The 16,167-nt window shown below is 36.3% G+C and overlaps 2 protein-coding genes across 2 annotated transcripts; one reads left to right on the top strand and one right to left on the bottom strand.

The window, feature by feature from the left end:
- The first annotated feature begins 2,099 nt into the window (after window positions 1-2,099).
- On the top strand, window positions 2,100-5,489 carry LOC118405298. The gene is made up of 3 exons (XM_035804730.1): window positions 2,100-2,321; window positions 3,307-3,467; window positions 3,687-5,489. Exons 1-3 carry the CDS (start codon window positions 2,112-2,114, stop codon window positions 4,804-4,806), a joined length of 1,491 nt encoding a protein of 496 aa, XP_035660623.1. The 5' UTR covers window positions 2,100-2,111; the 3' UTR covers window positions 4,807-5,489.
- A 1,725-nt stretch (window positions 5,490-7,214) lies between these two features.
- LOC118405302 lies at window positions 7,215-9,087 on the bottom strand. The gene is made up of 2 exons (XM_035804739.1): window positions 8,926-9,087; window positions 7,215-8,613 (listed from the first exon to the last, which is right to left on the bottom strand). Exon 2 carries the CDS (start codon window positions 8,518-8,520, stop codon window positions 7,363-7,365), a length of 1,158 nt encoding a protein of 385 aa, XP_035660632.1. The 5' UTR covers window positions 8,521-8,613; window positions 8,926-9,087; the 3' UTR covers window positions 7,215-7,362.
- Window positions 9,088-16,167: the final 7,080 nt, after the last annotated feature.

Genomic DNA, 16,167 nt, shown 5'->3' on the forward strand with positions numbered 1-16,167 from the left:
TGAGCTTCAAGCCACCGGCACTCAATATGAGAGCCATATTAATAACGAACATTTTCTGGAGACCAACAGAAGAAAAGTACATATTTCAATTAAGGAAAGTTTAAACAAGTACTATTTTATTAATCAGTTAAAGAAAGCTGCAGATGCTGATGAGCTTCAAGCCACTGACTCATCACTCAGTATATATATGAGAGCCATATTAATAACGAACATGTTCTGGAGACCAACAGAAGAAAAGTACATATTTCAATTAAGGAAAGTTTAAACAAGTACTATTTTATTAATCAGTTAAAGAAAGCTGCAGATGCTGATGAGCTTCAAGCCACTGACTCATCACTCAGTATGAGAGCCATATTAATAACGAACATGTTCTGGAGACCAACAGAAGAAAAGTACATATTTCAATTAAGGAAAGTTTAAACAAGTACTATTTTATTAATCAGTTAAAGAAAGCTGCAGATGCTGATGAGCTTCAAGCCACTGACTCATCACTCAGTATGAGAGCCATATTAAAAACGAACATGTTCTGGAGACCAACAGAAGAAAAGTACATATTTCAATTAAGGAAAGTTTAAACAAGTACTATTTTATTAATCAGTTAAAGAAAGCTGCAGATGCTGATGAGCTTCAAGCCACTGACTCAGCACTCAATATGAGAGCAATATTAATAACAAACGTTTTCTGGAGACGAACAGAATGATAGTACATATTTCAAATTCTTGAAAGCTTAGACCAGTATAATATTATATACTATTTCATCAAGCAGTTAAAGGAAGTCACAGATGATGATGACCTCAAGGTCACAGGCCCAGCACTCAATATGAGAGCCATATTAGTAACAAACGTTTTCTGGAGACCAACAGAAGAAGAGTACATATTTCAAATCAAGGAAAGCTTAAACCAGTACTATTTTATCAAGCAGTTAAAGAAAAACGCACAGGAGCCTAAAGCCACTGACCCAGCACTCAATATGAGAGCAATATTAATAACAAACATTTTCTAGAGACCAACAGAAGAAAAGTACATATTTCAAATTAAGGAAAGCTTAAACCAGTACTCTTTCATCAATCAGTTAGTTAAATTAAAGCTACAGATGAGCTCCAAGCCACAGGCCAAGCACTCAATATGCGAGCCATATTAATTACAAAGTTAACGTTTTCTGGAGACCAACAGAATGATAGTACATATTTCAAATTCTTGAAAGCTTAAACCAGTATATATGCTATTTCATCAAGCAGTTAAAGGAAGTCACAGATGATGATGAGCTCAAGGTCACAGGCCCAGCACTCAATATGACAGCCATATTAATAACAAACATTTTCTGGAGACCAACAGAGGGCATCTGGTGACAAGGTGTCAAGTGGACACTACTGCCAATGACATAACCCATTTACTCACATAGGCAAATTTTCTTCAGCAAGATAAAATTTTTGCAGAAGTCAGCTACTTTATATCAGTGATTGCAACAAATGAAGATCAGCTAGAAGCGGGAGGAGTTTTCTCTTTTGTTGTGGAGAAAAGGCAAGACTTGCACAAATTGATAACTCTATCTATACATGCATGTTATTGAGCATGGTGAGAATATCAAATCTGATGCCACTGAGAGAGTGAGGGGGGGGTGCAGAGTTTAAACGAGATGATTATAAATGAAGCTTTTAAGAATAAGGAAATGCAGAAGAGTACTGAGACAGACAACTTGCACTTTATAACCAAGGATTGACCAACCAGGAACCAAGATCTGAACCAAAATTTAAAATGGGTGACATACATGATGAAAGAGATGGAGTAAAGTGATCACTGCATTATCAATGTAGAGTTCCTATGTACTCAATCTGCATGTATACAGTTCACCTCAATGGTCCAATTTTTTCTCTGGTATGAGAATTTTGAAGAATATTAGATCAAGTATACAAAGATAATATTGTAGAAAGGATTACCACCACTGTGGTAGTGACAGCTTCAGTCAAGAACAAAAAAATCTGAAGGGCCAAATACCTGGTCCAAATTTTGTTGTAACAGTTGTTTGTTACCTAGATACAAGATCTTTAGATCACCACATGTTATACTTGAAAACAATTGTCAGGACTATTTCGTATACGCCCTATTCACGTATGACGCAATCTGGCACCAAAACGAGGCGTGGAACGCACGAACAACACCGGGACAATATGGCGGCGTACCACTGTTGTGTGCCATCCTGTGTTAGCGATTCGCGCTACGATATCGGTAAAAAACTCACATTTCACCGTATCCCTCATGACAAGCAACAGCGCAGAGAATGGATTGTAAAGATCCGCAGAGATGTCGGAAAGAATTTCAAGGTATTTTCGCATTATTTCGTAATGTTGTGGTTGGTGTAACGTTACATGCATGTTGGGGTGGGGGAGGGGCAGGGGCGTTAACTGGGTGTGACAGTTTCTAAGCTATTATCTTTTGTGGACAAGTTCTTGCCGCACAAATCTCAGACTTTTTTCTCAGAATATGCTCTGAGTTGTCTCCTATTTGTAAATCCTGAGTTTCAAGTCGATGCAAGCATCCAAAGTGACATTTTCTTTGTTTGGACCTTTGTTTACTTGCGTATTTTCTAGCGAATATCCATAAAGGCCCCGCAAAATATCGCTCGCACAGTCGGTGTTTAAAGATCAGCCACTGCCCGTGAATACTCAAGAAAATGTCCCTGTATGTCTGCGAAGTTTCCTTACTGTATAAGCATTTCATGTTCCTTTCTTAGCAAACTTTCCGCCGTCAATATCGGCATTTTCATTTGAATTTTGAGACTCGTGCAGTGCGGACTTGTGCCTATTAAAATGTAAGGCGTTATATTTCTCGCACAAATCTCAGACACACCAGCTTATTTGAAGTTGTGATTACATTCAGTACATGTAGTATATCACATTTGATACCTTACAAAATTCGGTTAACTGGCAACAAATAAGATACATGTATATAGTATTACATAATATATATATTATACACTAAAGCTAATCCAATGAAGTGGTCTTTATAAATATACCCTTCAAGCAGATGTTTAATTGGAAGATTGAGACTTTTGATTTGAGTATCTTTGTCTAAGATGGTCTCATAATAAATGATCTTAGTAACTTTATTGACTAATGGTCTGAGCTAGGACCTGAGTTTTCTGTACCGGTACCCACCCCTAGTCTGAGCTATTGATGTGTAATCAAACAGTAAATACTTCTTCTATACAGATAGTGAACAGAAATCTGAATATGGTAATATTTGTATATTACAATATATTCTGAATAATCACAACCAATATACAACATGTTCTTCAATCAATTCTAGATATCTACTGCAACCCGTGTGTGCTCCGAACATTTCCATGAGAAAGACTTTCTCAGAACACTGTCAGGTCTAACACGGCTCAGGCCAGGAGTCATACCATCAGTATTCCAGTGGACAAAAACGACTACTGAGAGGCCTGCGCCAAAGAAGCGTTCCAATGAGTAAGAGTTTATCATATTTGTGTACTGACCTACATTGCTCATATCTATGTTGCAATAATAAAGTTTATTTACGCATACATACAGTAATTGTTATCCACTGACATGTAAAAATATGTTAAATTTAAAAAAACTCAGAATTATGCAATACATTATGGAATGTTGATAGTTTTGCAGGTTTTCATCTCCATAGCTCATAGAATTTTCTGTTTTGTATTTCAGTGTTGCTCCAGACCCATGTGTAGGCTGTGATGAAGGAGTGGCAGCTGATGGTCCAGTACACACTACACCAGCACCATCAGCTGACCATGACTATTCCTCCACCCCTGTTCCTGCAGAGAGTCAGCTGGCAGCTGCCCAGGCAGAGATTACCAGACTGCAGGAAAAGGTTAGACAACTGGAGCAGGAAAAGTTTTTCCTTGATAGATTTTCTTCTGACCCCCAAGCAATTAGTTTTTACACTGGCTTTAATAATTATCAAACTTTAGTTAGCGTTTTCACATCTTTAGAACCTTCAGCTAATAACATGATCAGGTGGACTCAGATGCAGAGACATTCATCTAATATGAACAATGTTAGAATGTCATCTTTTAATGATTCAAGTCTTCCTCTTATTGACCAGTTTTTCATGTTTTTGTGCCGTGTGAGGCAGGGTCTTGCAGAGAATGATTTAGCTGTTAGGTTTGGTGTGTCCCAGTCTTCTGTTAGTAGGTTGTTAATCACCTGGGCAAATTATTTGTACTTCATGTTGGGCAGTTTGGCAATTTGGCCTTCTCGGAGTGTTGTTGATAAGAATATGCCAGAATGTTTCCGTAAGACCTACCCAAAGACAAGAGTTATACTTGACTGTACAGAGCTAAAGGTGCAGACTCCAAGTTCTAAGGTACTTAATTCTGAAACATATTCACAGTACAAAAGCCACACAACATTTAAGGGTTTAATCGGAATTACACCATGTGGGGTCCTGTCCTTTGTCAGCACACTGTATACTGGATGTATATCAGATAAAGAAATCACAGCTAGATCAGGAGTAGTTGACCTTATTGAGCCTAATGATTCTGTTATGGCTGATAAGGGGTTTCTGATACAGGACCTACTGGACAATAAACAAGCAATGTTAGTGATCCCCCCATTCCTTGGCAAGAAAGGAAAGTTCTCTGCCACTGAAGTTAGTCAGACCCATGAGATAGCTAGGTTGAGAATACATGTGGAGAGGGCCATCAGGCGGGTAAAGGAATACCACATTTTTGATGGAGTAGTCCCACTTTCACTTGCTCCGTCAATCAACCAGATTTGGACTATTTGTTCGATTCTGACAAATTTCAGGGGACCCTTATTCTAATAAGGGAAGTTGATAGATGAAGCTAGTGAAAATGGGACTCCTCCATCAAAAATGTGGTTTATTTGTTTGCATCGCACTAAAAAGTATAAAGATGAAATGAAGACCAAAAATACATAATACATTTTTTTGTACTAGTTATTCTACTCAATATCAACATTTGATGCTACTTTCTGCCTCTCACATTTTTTGGAGTTCTTCATGTATTCTCCTGAAGTGGGTCACCAAATTGTGTTAGAAATTCCTGAGACAAAGGCATGATTAAAACAAATTTGACAACATCTATTATACTAAGTATTAGAAAAGCCCCTATTATATTGTTCTTGGCACTGTAACATTCAAGACTACAAAATGCTTGTTTATCGTCCAGTAGGTCTGGTATCAGAAAAGAATATGTTACATAAAATTTTTTGTGCTCAATAGTGCTTAGAAACCATTTAAATGTATGAAGCTTGGAGTCTATATCTCAAAGCATTGATAATCTTTTTGAGGGCACCAAATTTTCTTAACTTCTGGCGCAATTTTCGCATGGAAAGACGTGTGCTCTCAATATTACTCTTGTCTTTGGGTTAATTTTTGTCTGAGGACACCAAATTTTCTCAACTTCTGGTGCATTTTACATGGAAACATGTGTATATGACATATATGACCGTGTTGTATTCTGTATATCCCACCCTCATAAACATAAAATTTGAATCTATAGTTCTTCATGTATGTTTTTATCCTGTTGTAGACTCTGGCAATTATTAGTCTTATCAACAACACTCCTATTGTAACTAACTTATCTTATATTTCTATGAATACCAAAGTTGTATGGTATGATTAAATATATATGTCTTTAGACCAAATCATTATTTGTAAAACAATACATATTGAACAGAATCAAATAGATACAGCAGATTTTATGAATCTTGACATTACATTTATTCACAATGGCATTTTATATATGACCAGATGTGGTTTGCAAATGATCATGTTGTACCAACAAACTGAAATGTCTCCAACCTTGTAACATTGTAAGGTAGTCTGAGGCAATATTTTTCCTAATCCATTAGTTGAATACTGTGTACTCATGTAATGAAGGTTTTACGTTGGGAAACTATGTACAAGATGCTTTCAACAAATCTACCATTCTTTAGTTGTCCAAATAAACTAGCCTAAATACCAACTGGTAATGATTTATTACCATCACCACATGTTTTCTAAATGGTGGTTTACTTCTTGCTGTTTCAGATACATTATACTATTGTTACTTGAAAAAAGATAGAAGATAAGTGTTATCATATTATATATTGTATATTGTAGAATGTATTTCATATGATGGATATTTTTTAGATTTTATAATCTGCATCTGAGTCCACCTTTTTACAAATATGCCTGCAAGTATGTACAGAATAAAGTCTCTAGTTGATATTTGATTTGCACAAAAAACATATTCCTTGTGTAATTATATATTATCAAGCAATGTTTTGTAACATCAAACTGTCTTTATATGTCTTAAGAAGTGAGAAAAATTGAACCTGTACAGACCAGGATTCATCAGCCATTGTTGATATCATATTCTTATTGTTATTGGCATGTAACTAGCCTAAATACCAACTGGTAATGATTTATTACCGTAACCACATGTTTTCTAAATGGTGTTTTACTTCTTGCTGTTTCAGATACATTATACTACTGTTACTTGAAAAAAGATAGAAGATAAGTGTTATCATATTATATTGTATATTGTAGAATGTATTTCATATGATGGATATTTTATACATAGTATAATCTGCATCTGAGTCCACCTTTCTACAAATATGCCTGCAAGTATGTACAGAATTAAGTCTCTAGTTGTAATTGTAATTTGCACAAAAAATATTCCTTGTGTAATTATATATTATTAAGCAATGTTTTGTAACATCAAACTGTCTTTATATGTCTTAAGAAGTGAGAAAAATTGAACCTGTACAGACCAGGATTCATCAGCCATTGTTGATATCATATTCTTATTGGCATTGAGCATGGGCCAGCAGCCGCCACTTATTAAGCTTTATTGCCTGATAACTGTACATACATGTTTCTAAGAGCATAAATATACAATAAAGGCAATAAATTCATTTAGTCATTAAGAAATCTTGAGCTTGGTGTCATCTCTGAATGTCAGCTTCATGACTACATGTACAAATTGAAAGCTATTTAGGCAGTTATGGAGGAGGAGCGGTGCTGTTAGTTTGAAGTGTAGGGCCGACTATCATTTGGAAGGCATTGAAAATACTGTAATATTAACAACATATGCTTTTTTGAAATGGTAGATAATGACTTCATATAGATTATATACATGACAACCTTATTTACATATTCAATTAGAGAAGGTCACAAACTCATTCAGTAAATGGTAGGAATCATATTTGTGACAATGCTACTAATACATAGAAGTGAGCATTGCAAGTTATATATTGCAAATTAGATAGATTACATTTCCATAGTTTAAAACATATTTTTCTCTTTCTGAAGGGATATATCTTATCTAATTCATCTTCAGATTTTTGTTAACTTCAGATTTTGATTGACATGTTAGTTTTTGCACATCTGTGGCAGATGGAACAGGAAGAAGAAACTATCTAGGGCAGTTTTCATAGAGCACCACAGATCTTCGTTAAATGCAATACGCTCCAAATGATAGTCGTCCCTACACTTCACCAGAAAGTCGCACCACTTCTCCCCTGTCAGGCCCATCTGCCCCATCACCTGGTAGTAGTAACTGTGGGTGGATTTTAGTTTGTAGGTGCCATTGTTTTGCTTCTTTAAGTAGGGGCATGAATAGAATGAGTCTTTGTCAGGGCACTTTATTTCTAATAGGCCATGAGGGGTTTCAGAATTTGGGTCATACACTTTCCTATCAGGTGATGCTCCCAGGTGTGGGGCAGATGGGTTGATCACAAACCCAGACAGGTAGACATTGTTGCCAGTGACTTCAGAATACAATTTGGCAGCTTCTGGCTCATGCTCAATGCCAAATTTCATGGCAGATGTCTGTATGCCCTTACTAGTCAGTAATCTTAGTGCAAGGCTGTCATGATCCCCTTGTCTAGAACACACCTGTTTAAATACTGAAGAAGTTATCCTGTTTTTCCTCACATCATGCCACAGTTTGCTGTGACTCTGTTCCCTGGTGTTGACCTCTACTTCCAGAGCTTGTTCCTCTGTAACATGCAAACCTAGGAACATTTCTTGCTCTGCCTGTCTTAGCACATATGAGAATGTGGACTCTAATGGGGGTAGTGCAAATGTGGGAAATGTGGGGTGACTTGGATGTTTAATAATGTCACCATCCTTTAGTTCCAGCCTCTGCTGGTAGGATATGGGAGAGCCAAGGGGTACAGGACCAAACTTAGTGCTCACAGTTGGCGTGTTTTGGGACTGCGGTAGAACCTTTGTGATTTGTGCATTGGATTTGATTGATTGTAACTGCTCCAGAAGGGATGCTGTGAAAGGTGCCCAAGGTATAGGTGTTGGTACTGGGCAGTATACCTTGGGCACGAGACCCTCAGACACCCGTCTCCTCTTGGTGGGCTGCTGCACAGGCTTTACTTTACTGATGTTTAGCGAATCAACTGGTTTGGGTGTCAGCCCCTCAGTCCTGGATGGTACATGCCAGGTCTGTGGTAGGGAGGTTTTACTATGCACTGCCGGCACAGACTGCAGCCCCAGCTTTTGGAAATGGCACACCATGTACAACAGGCCTATGATGTGGTTGCAGTGGCCATTTCCGGCCTTGCATTCGCATTGGGATGAATGAATGATCTCTGCATCTGTCAGACTTACCTGTGAATAAAAACATCAATTAAGTAATATTAGATACCAGCCTACATTTTATTCACAAATTACACCAATCTGTTCTAACAGTGTCTGAGTTAACTACATAATCTACTGTAAATTACAACACAACATAAGGATATATTACAGGCTTACAGATTGTTCACAAACAAATCACAATAGCCTTTTCTAACAAAGTGTAAGAAACATTTCCAGTCACACACATTTCTAAAAAAGTCTATAATCAAATTTTTATTGTCTACTAATTTGTCAAAACAAACTTGTCTACTATTGATTCATTGAAGTAACAGTGATCTTTACCTGTTAAAACACTTTTAAGAGGCATACCGTACCTGAAAAAACTCAAACATGGAAATGTGTGGTAAATGACAACAAGAAAATTGTGTGAACAATAAAAACAAAACCATTGGCTTGACTTTCCCAACAAGCCAAAATTCAACCAACAACCCAACTTTTTGGGAGTGATCAAACCATCAGCTTGTAGGGTGGGTTATTCTTTCTCATAGAGGGGTACGCCTTTGCTCGGATTTTGCACCCGTCATCCCCTTCTTGCTGAACTTGAACTATCATTCAAAAATGTCAATGAGTTATATTTTTGCAACTACCTTAAAAATTTACATGTAATTTCTACAGATAAAAGTTTGTTTAAATGTCAGCATAGATACTGGTACAAAATAGACATAGTGCATAGATAAAAAGGAATCTTTAATAATCATCATGGCATTAGTATAATGTAGTATAAACAATGTGTATTTCATAATATTACAATAATTTGAATAAGGGTATTCATTCAATCAATATTATTACATGTATTGAATAGAACTGCTGATAATCAGTTAGATATACATGTATTTAGATAGTGATTACTGAACATATCAATGGGTGTCTGTCACCAATATGACTATGGACGGTGATGTAATATTATAACTGGAGAAGACGAGCGTAAGGCGGAGCTACTAGAACTAGTATCGGCACCCCGTCGGCCCCCAAGCACTTCCAGCGCCGCAGCGCCCAGCAGCGAAAACTTGGCCACGCCCCCAGCCGCCTTATGTTACCGCCACGGTAACAAGAAGCGTCACGTCACCATTACGGTAACCAAAGCCGGCAGGGGGTGTGGCAAGTTATGTCAGCCTTGTGTAATGCTGTTTGGGTGCCGACAGGGGGCGCTGATCCAGTACACCAGTAGTAGTAATGTATGCCGCGCGCGCTAGTCTTCGGGCAAAGTAATGATACAAAACAGACAGCATAAAACCACGTACCTTCAACGTCGTGCACATAGCCTTCAATAAAATTTGAATACCCCTTCTTCTGTTGTGACAGTGGAATTTTCGCCGACTTTTTTGCCCATGCGTCGACGCTATCAAACGTCAAGGGCGGTATATTGCCAAGGTACTTGGTCCACTGTGTTACGGAACACGAGGACGCCATTTTGTTTTTCTTGCGTTCCAAGCCTCGTTTTCGTGTAAACATGGCCGCGGCGTGAATAGCGTGTATTGCATTTATTATACAATCAATGAGAAGGCCTGATATGGAACAGAGAAGCAACCTTCAGAGGTACTAAGGCTGATATGAAAGAAATATGAGACTTTGTGAGCCTGTGAGACAGAAAGTACAATCCAACCTTTCAAGTCACAAAATCAGAGAAACAGAGATACAGTAGTATCGGCAGACTGATTTTATACACCATATGACGATTGGTCGTGGAAGTTTCTCAAATGGAGACAAAGAAATGCAGAAACCTGCACAGAGGCTGACCAAAAATAAGTTGTAGAAGTTCTGTATTAAAGACAGGAATAAATAAAAAAAAATCAAACAGGGAATTAGGCAGATGTGAGGTCTACAATCATGTATATTGATATCATGCACCACATGATGATTGGCCATGGATTAGTCTCTCAAATGGACACAGAGAAATGCAGAAACATGCAGAGGCTGGCCAAAATAAGTAAGAGATGATCTGTAGGACTGAGGGATAAATAAAACTTGACTTCACAAATGCAAGTTCTAGACATGCAGCACAGCCACAAGGAATGGTGCAACAAGGAAAATGAGGGGAAGAATCCATGGGGGACATATCAAAATCAATATCTATACTGAGCAAAGACATTTAAGATGTCAACTTTACATTGTAACTAGAAGAAGAGAGCACAAAGAACATTCCTTACAGTACTTTACAATATTGAGGAGAGGCAGAGCACTTATGAGACTGGTAAAGCAACATAGTTACAGAAGTGGCAGTGAAAAAATGTCTATGAGTGAGATGCAGTCAATATATGGTCCCCAACTTAATAAATATATTTTTTATAAAGAATATTGCTACCAACGAAACTGACCCCTTCATCAGTCAGAAGAAGAACAAACTGCAGAGATAGAGGTGAAACACCTCGGATGATAGTTTAAGAAACCCATGGAATAAATTTCGTGTGTTCTATTAATTCTCAAGTGAAGAGTTTTTAAAAAAATTTCCAGAAGATCCCATCAAAGTCAAATGCCTGAGGGAAAAGTTTTTTTACTATCTACTCTAACTAGAGGGAATCTATAGCTACTGTATTAGGAATACATATTCTAGATGAGAGAGCACAAAGAACATTGAGCATTCAAGAAATTATTTTGAGCAAAGTTGATTGAAGCATAGTTGCACAAGTTGCTATGCAAATCATCAAATATATAGTATGTCACTTCAGAGAGAGAAGCAGTCAAAATCTGGTCACAAACTTTTTTCTATTCCTCCATCAAGAAGCGATCTGGAGAATCAAGGTGAAGTAAACTTATTTTATATTCAGGCATGAAATGATAAGATTTAGAACATTAAAAGTATTGTATATAGTGTGGTTGGATTGAGTGGGAGCTCAAACTAACTATTACTAAGTATATAGTACAGGTTTGGCAATACTAATACAGCTGAAAATAGCTTCATCAAGTTGGAGAATACCTAGAAAGTAATGTAACATTGACACTTATAACAGAAACTAAAATAAGGCAAATTTCTTACAGATTACTCACAGTGACAGTACAAAAAAAACAATTTTATCTATACCAGATAGAGGATTAACATCATTTCAAGTTGAATTACAGTACAAAAAAACTTATTGCATCCTGGTAATATTGCAGGGACAAAATGAAGAACAAACTAAAAAAAATCTCACTGCTGTTTTCAGTACCATGGACAGAGGAAACATTAGGCAGTTGTTGTAATAGAGGTTTCAATTCCTTTTTGCAAACCTGAAAAAAGCGAATAGGCAGCTTTCTGTCTAAAGAATAGTCGATGGAGAGAGAGAAAAAGGAGAGAGAGTAATAAGAGAGGGAGAGAGGAGATATAGAGGACTTGAAAGGAGGAGGGCCAAATAAATGTGCTCTTAGAGAGTCCTGATAATGCTACTGTTAGTGAGAAAGAGTGAGTGAGAGAGAGAGAAAGAGACAGAGAGAGAGGTATTGAAGCTGAATGACCAAATATTGGTCCTCATGACACTTTAAATACTGAACGTGTCAAAGTGCTCAAAAATACAGTCTATATAATGCTAGACACAAGGACTTCAACAACACACTCAGGAAGCTAAGACTTTGTTGGGACCAGCCAACCAACCCACCAGAAACTGAAGCAAGAAACTGTCTTGGAGATAAAATTAAAAAGCTGTAAATATAAATTATAAGTGCTGAAAGAAAGGGATGAAAATGTCATTCACAAACACTCTTATAAAGATGAAGTTGAGCTGAATATGTTTTATCAGCTACATGTAATTCATATTTATTTAGCAGGATAAAACTATTTAACTTAAAACTGCTGGGCAAGGCAGTAATGAAGACCATTTTTACACTGACAATGAATGGTGGGTGCTGCATATCAACAAGACATGTAGAACATAAGCCGACTTCCTTCTGTTAGCAAATTGTAATCTCATTTAATAATAAGAGGGCTAAATTTTTAAAATATTATTTTCCCATATCTGCTGTAGAATGATTGAGATGTCAAAATGTAACTTAAAGCTCTATGATAAAGATATGATAACCTGTTATGAGATATGACAGCATTAAGTCTTAGAGGCTTTTATTTATACGTTTAAAACACTTCATAGCTTTGAGGAAGAGCAAACAGTCTTGTAAAGTTCATATCAAAACTCAAGTAAGACTGAATGGAAAAAGTGAGATTAAGAAGCTGCAGTTTTTACATGTACATAACATGTCTATTAGAGAAAGAAGTTGATATTTTTTTTAAATATTAAGCTCAGTCTTTGAAGATGAAGCCCAGTACAGTACAGTACAGTCCATTTATACTTTTTTTCTGAAAATTCCTGATAACCAAGCAAATAGAGCTTAAAATGAGGCAAATTTCTTACCAAATGCAATATGAATTATAATGTTTTTAATTTTCAATTGTTGACGACTAATTATTACATTCTAAAAGAGAAAACTCCTTAGAAATTAGATGAGATTGACCGTGCCATGGGGACTAGTAAAATAGTCTTCATAACTTTGAAGACACTATTTTTGAAATATTTTGACTTTTATGTTTTACTTAAAGACAAACCAAAGGTATATAAGAGAGGGGAGGAGAGAGAGAGAATAATACATAACAGGTGTAATTATATTATGTGTAGCAATAGAACACATGGATGTCTGTCAGAGAATCTTTTCTATGTTTTCTAAAAAAAAGTCATCTATACCATTTCATCTGCGTGAAGAGTTAGAGAATCTTAGATAATTGAAGCATATCAAATCAAACAGTGACTGTCAAGTTGTATCCTGAGATTTTAAGATGGACAATGGTATGCAGAGGAGATTTGTAATGCAGAAAGTATCATTCTAACTTTCAATATGATCATACAAACATTAATAAAAGCACTTACTCAATTTTATATCTTCTCAGAGCAAAACCAAGAAAATAGGAATTTCTTAACAATGAAAAGTCTAAGAGTAGTCTGCCCGTCATAGATGGAAGAAAGAAGTAGTCTTCGTAACTTTGAAGACAGGCAAAAGTTTTACTCATACAAGGACAAACCAAAAGCCTTAAAGAGATTAGGAATAAGAAAGAGCAACAGATGGCTGTAATTTACACATAACAATAGATGATAATTATATGTCATATCAAAGGGAATAATTACTTAGTAGCTTCTAGTCAGGTGTTAATAGTCAGGTGTTAATAGTTCTCATAACAGGTTAACTAAATACAAGTTGCACATAATGTTATGACTTTAACAAAAAATGCAGAGAAGGAAATGTCCTTCAAATTTTTATTCATCATACAAAAATTAAGGCATGTAGGTTCTATACCTTCATAGAGTTAAAAACAAGGAAACCACAACAGTTACTGTAGTTGAAGGTGGATTGAGGCTAACCCTGTATACCATAAAGCTTCATCTTTGGAACTTTAAAGATGGCCCAAGAATTCGGATTTTTAAAAAAATCCTATTATTCAGACTCAAAAATAAATGAAAGTGAGAAGGAGGGGGTGATAGTGACTAGTTGTTAATGCAAATTAAATCTAAATGAATTGTTAAGATGTAACAGTATGCTGAATGGAGAAGCTTTGTAGAAGGAGCCATGTCCTTCAAGCATTCCATGAAAAAAAATTACATTGTATATCTTATGAGAGTGAAAAACAATTATTGCAACAAAAATGAGAAAATCCTTAATGATGTAATATGATTGACACTACCCAAGGGTAAGTAGTATTTACATTATTCTAAAACTTTACAACTGAGCAGCTCACTGTGAGCTCTTTCCTGGGGATTCTGTATCTGTATCTATATTATAGTATATAGCCGGTATAACCGCCCTTTGGCGTAACACACCAGCTTCTGTATCTGTATCAATATAGCCGGTATAACCGCCATTCGGCGTAACACATCAGCTTCGCAGGCACGCGGTGCGGCAGCAGCTGGTTATATTACACTGAACGATCCATCACACCTAACTTTTGCACATCTATCAGCAAGCGTTCTTTAAAACTATCCAGAGAAAATGCCCCTACTGTGCTTGGTGATAACAAATTCCAATCTACAATAGTTCTGGGAAAATACGAATTTTTGAACACATCAATCCTAGCTTGGAAACTCTCTGGTACTTAAAGTCATAGCTGTTTCTTGTTCTTTTTTGAGCTGGTATTAGATACTTATCAGTCGGTACGTCCATCAGCTTATTGGTCATTTTGTACATCATGCAAAGTCTGGACGTTTTCCTTCTGTCTTCAAGTGGTGTCCACTGCAGTTGGGCTATGATTATCATAGTTTTCAATGCAAGCTAAATGCAACTAGGACAAATATTACTAATTTAGGCTGTATACTCAGCAGTTAAGTACATAAAGGCACTGTAAGATTAAAGAAGACATCTGACTTCTTCTACAAAAATCGACACATTCTGTGTCTTTCAGTAAGATGGGGAAAGGAAAAGAGTTGGAGTGTGGTTGACAGTGAATACTGTATTCTGTTTCCTATAATGTGATACCATAATATATAATCAGCAAGGCAGCAATAACAAGCTTGAAAGTGCATTTTCCTTTTAACTTGAAGTGATAACGTTTACTTTAATCATGGTATTGCAGCTTGAAAGAATCATGCACCTAGAAAGTTTTATTGTCCATGGAGGATTAAAGATGAAGCAGATGTCTACATCGGACTAGGATTCCAGAAAAGCTCAGAGCTTTTCATGGTCATTTCAAGAATGCCATTCAAAATGTGACAAAATCATCAAGCTCATGATGAAAATGTTACAATGTTAACTTTTTAAATTCTCACTTCAAGTAGCATTATGAACCAGGAGCATAAAGGTTAGGTAGGTTAAAAGGACAAAGGATTAAAAGAACAAAAATTTTCTCAAAGAATGTATAGAGAAAGCAGAAAGTGACATATAGACTTTCTTCCCTGGAGGAAAAGAAGTTTCTTGTCCACATGATGCATCAAGTATTGAGAAAATCATCATTCAAAATAGACTCTGCAACCCTAAAGTACAAATGTATGTTACAGATGATTTTAAAGAAGCCTATGCTTAACTGCTATAGCTTTATTAAGCTATAAACTTACACCAAGAACAACAGTCATTTTAAAATGATGCAAGCAATATCTGTTGTAGACAGCTGACAGCAGATATCTTACCATGAAGATATCAAAAAGAACCCTCGAAATGGAAAAGTAGCAATGTCAAACAGTGCAGTCATAACATCACCTGCTCAGAGGTAATATGAACCATATAGGAAAAAGTTTGGATGCAGACATACTATTTCATTTGTTATTGTTACCCAAGTTTGTCACCTAACATTAGGTGATAAGATTCATAGAAATAACGTTAAATAAAGTCTCAAAATCTCATAGAAACTAAACCGAACTATAGTTATCAGTTTTCTTCTAACAAGGATGCAAGGAAAATATTAGTCTAAAACATTACAGAAATGCCAGAGAAGAATGTCCACCATTTTTTTTTGTCATCGTGCAACAGTTGATGAAAACCTCCTTGAAAGTATAGAACAAGATTTGCTCAAAGGAAATTTGACATTAAATTTTGCCTTAATTTTACAACTACAAAAATTTCTATTCAACTGAAATCTTTGAG

The sequence above is a fragment of the Branchiostoma floridae genome, chromosome 18 (assembly GCF_000003815.2).
Source record: "Branchiostoma floridae strain S238N-H82 chromosome 18, Bfl_VNyyK, whole genome shotgun sequence".
Classification (NCBI taxonomy): Eukaryota; Metazoa; Chordata; class Leptocardii; order Amphioxiformes; family Branchiostomatidae; genus Branchiostoma; species Branchiostoma floridae.

What these genes read in the sequence shown, in the direction of transcription:
- LOC118405298 (XM_035804730.1), top strand. Translation starts at nt 2,112, where the DNA reads ATGACGCAATCTGGCACCAAAACGAGGCGTGGAACGCACGAACAACAC. An exon ending in ATGTCGGAAAGAATTTCAAG is followed by an intron (nt 2,322 to 3,306) that starts GTATTTTCGCAT and finishes AATCAATTCTAG; the next exon opens with ATATCTACTGCAACCCGTGT. An exon ending in CCAAAGAAGCGTTCCAATGA is followed by an intron (nt 3,468 to 3,686) that starts GTAAGAGTTTAT and finishes TTTGTATTTCAG; the next exon opens with TGTTGCTCCAGACCCATGTG.
- LOC118405302 (XM_035804739.1), bottom strand. Translation starts at nt 8,520, where the DNA reads ATGGTGTGCCATTTCCAAAAGCTGGGGCTGCAGTCTGTGCCGGCAGTG.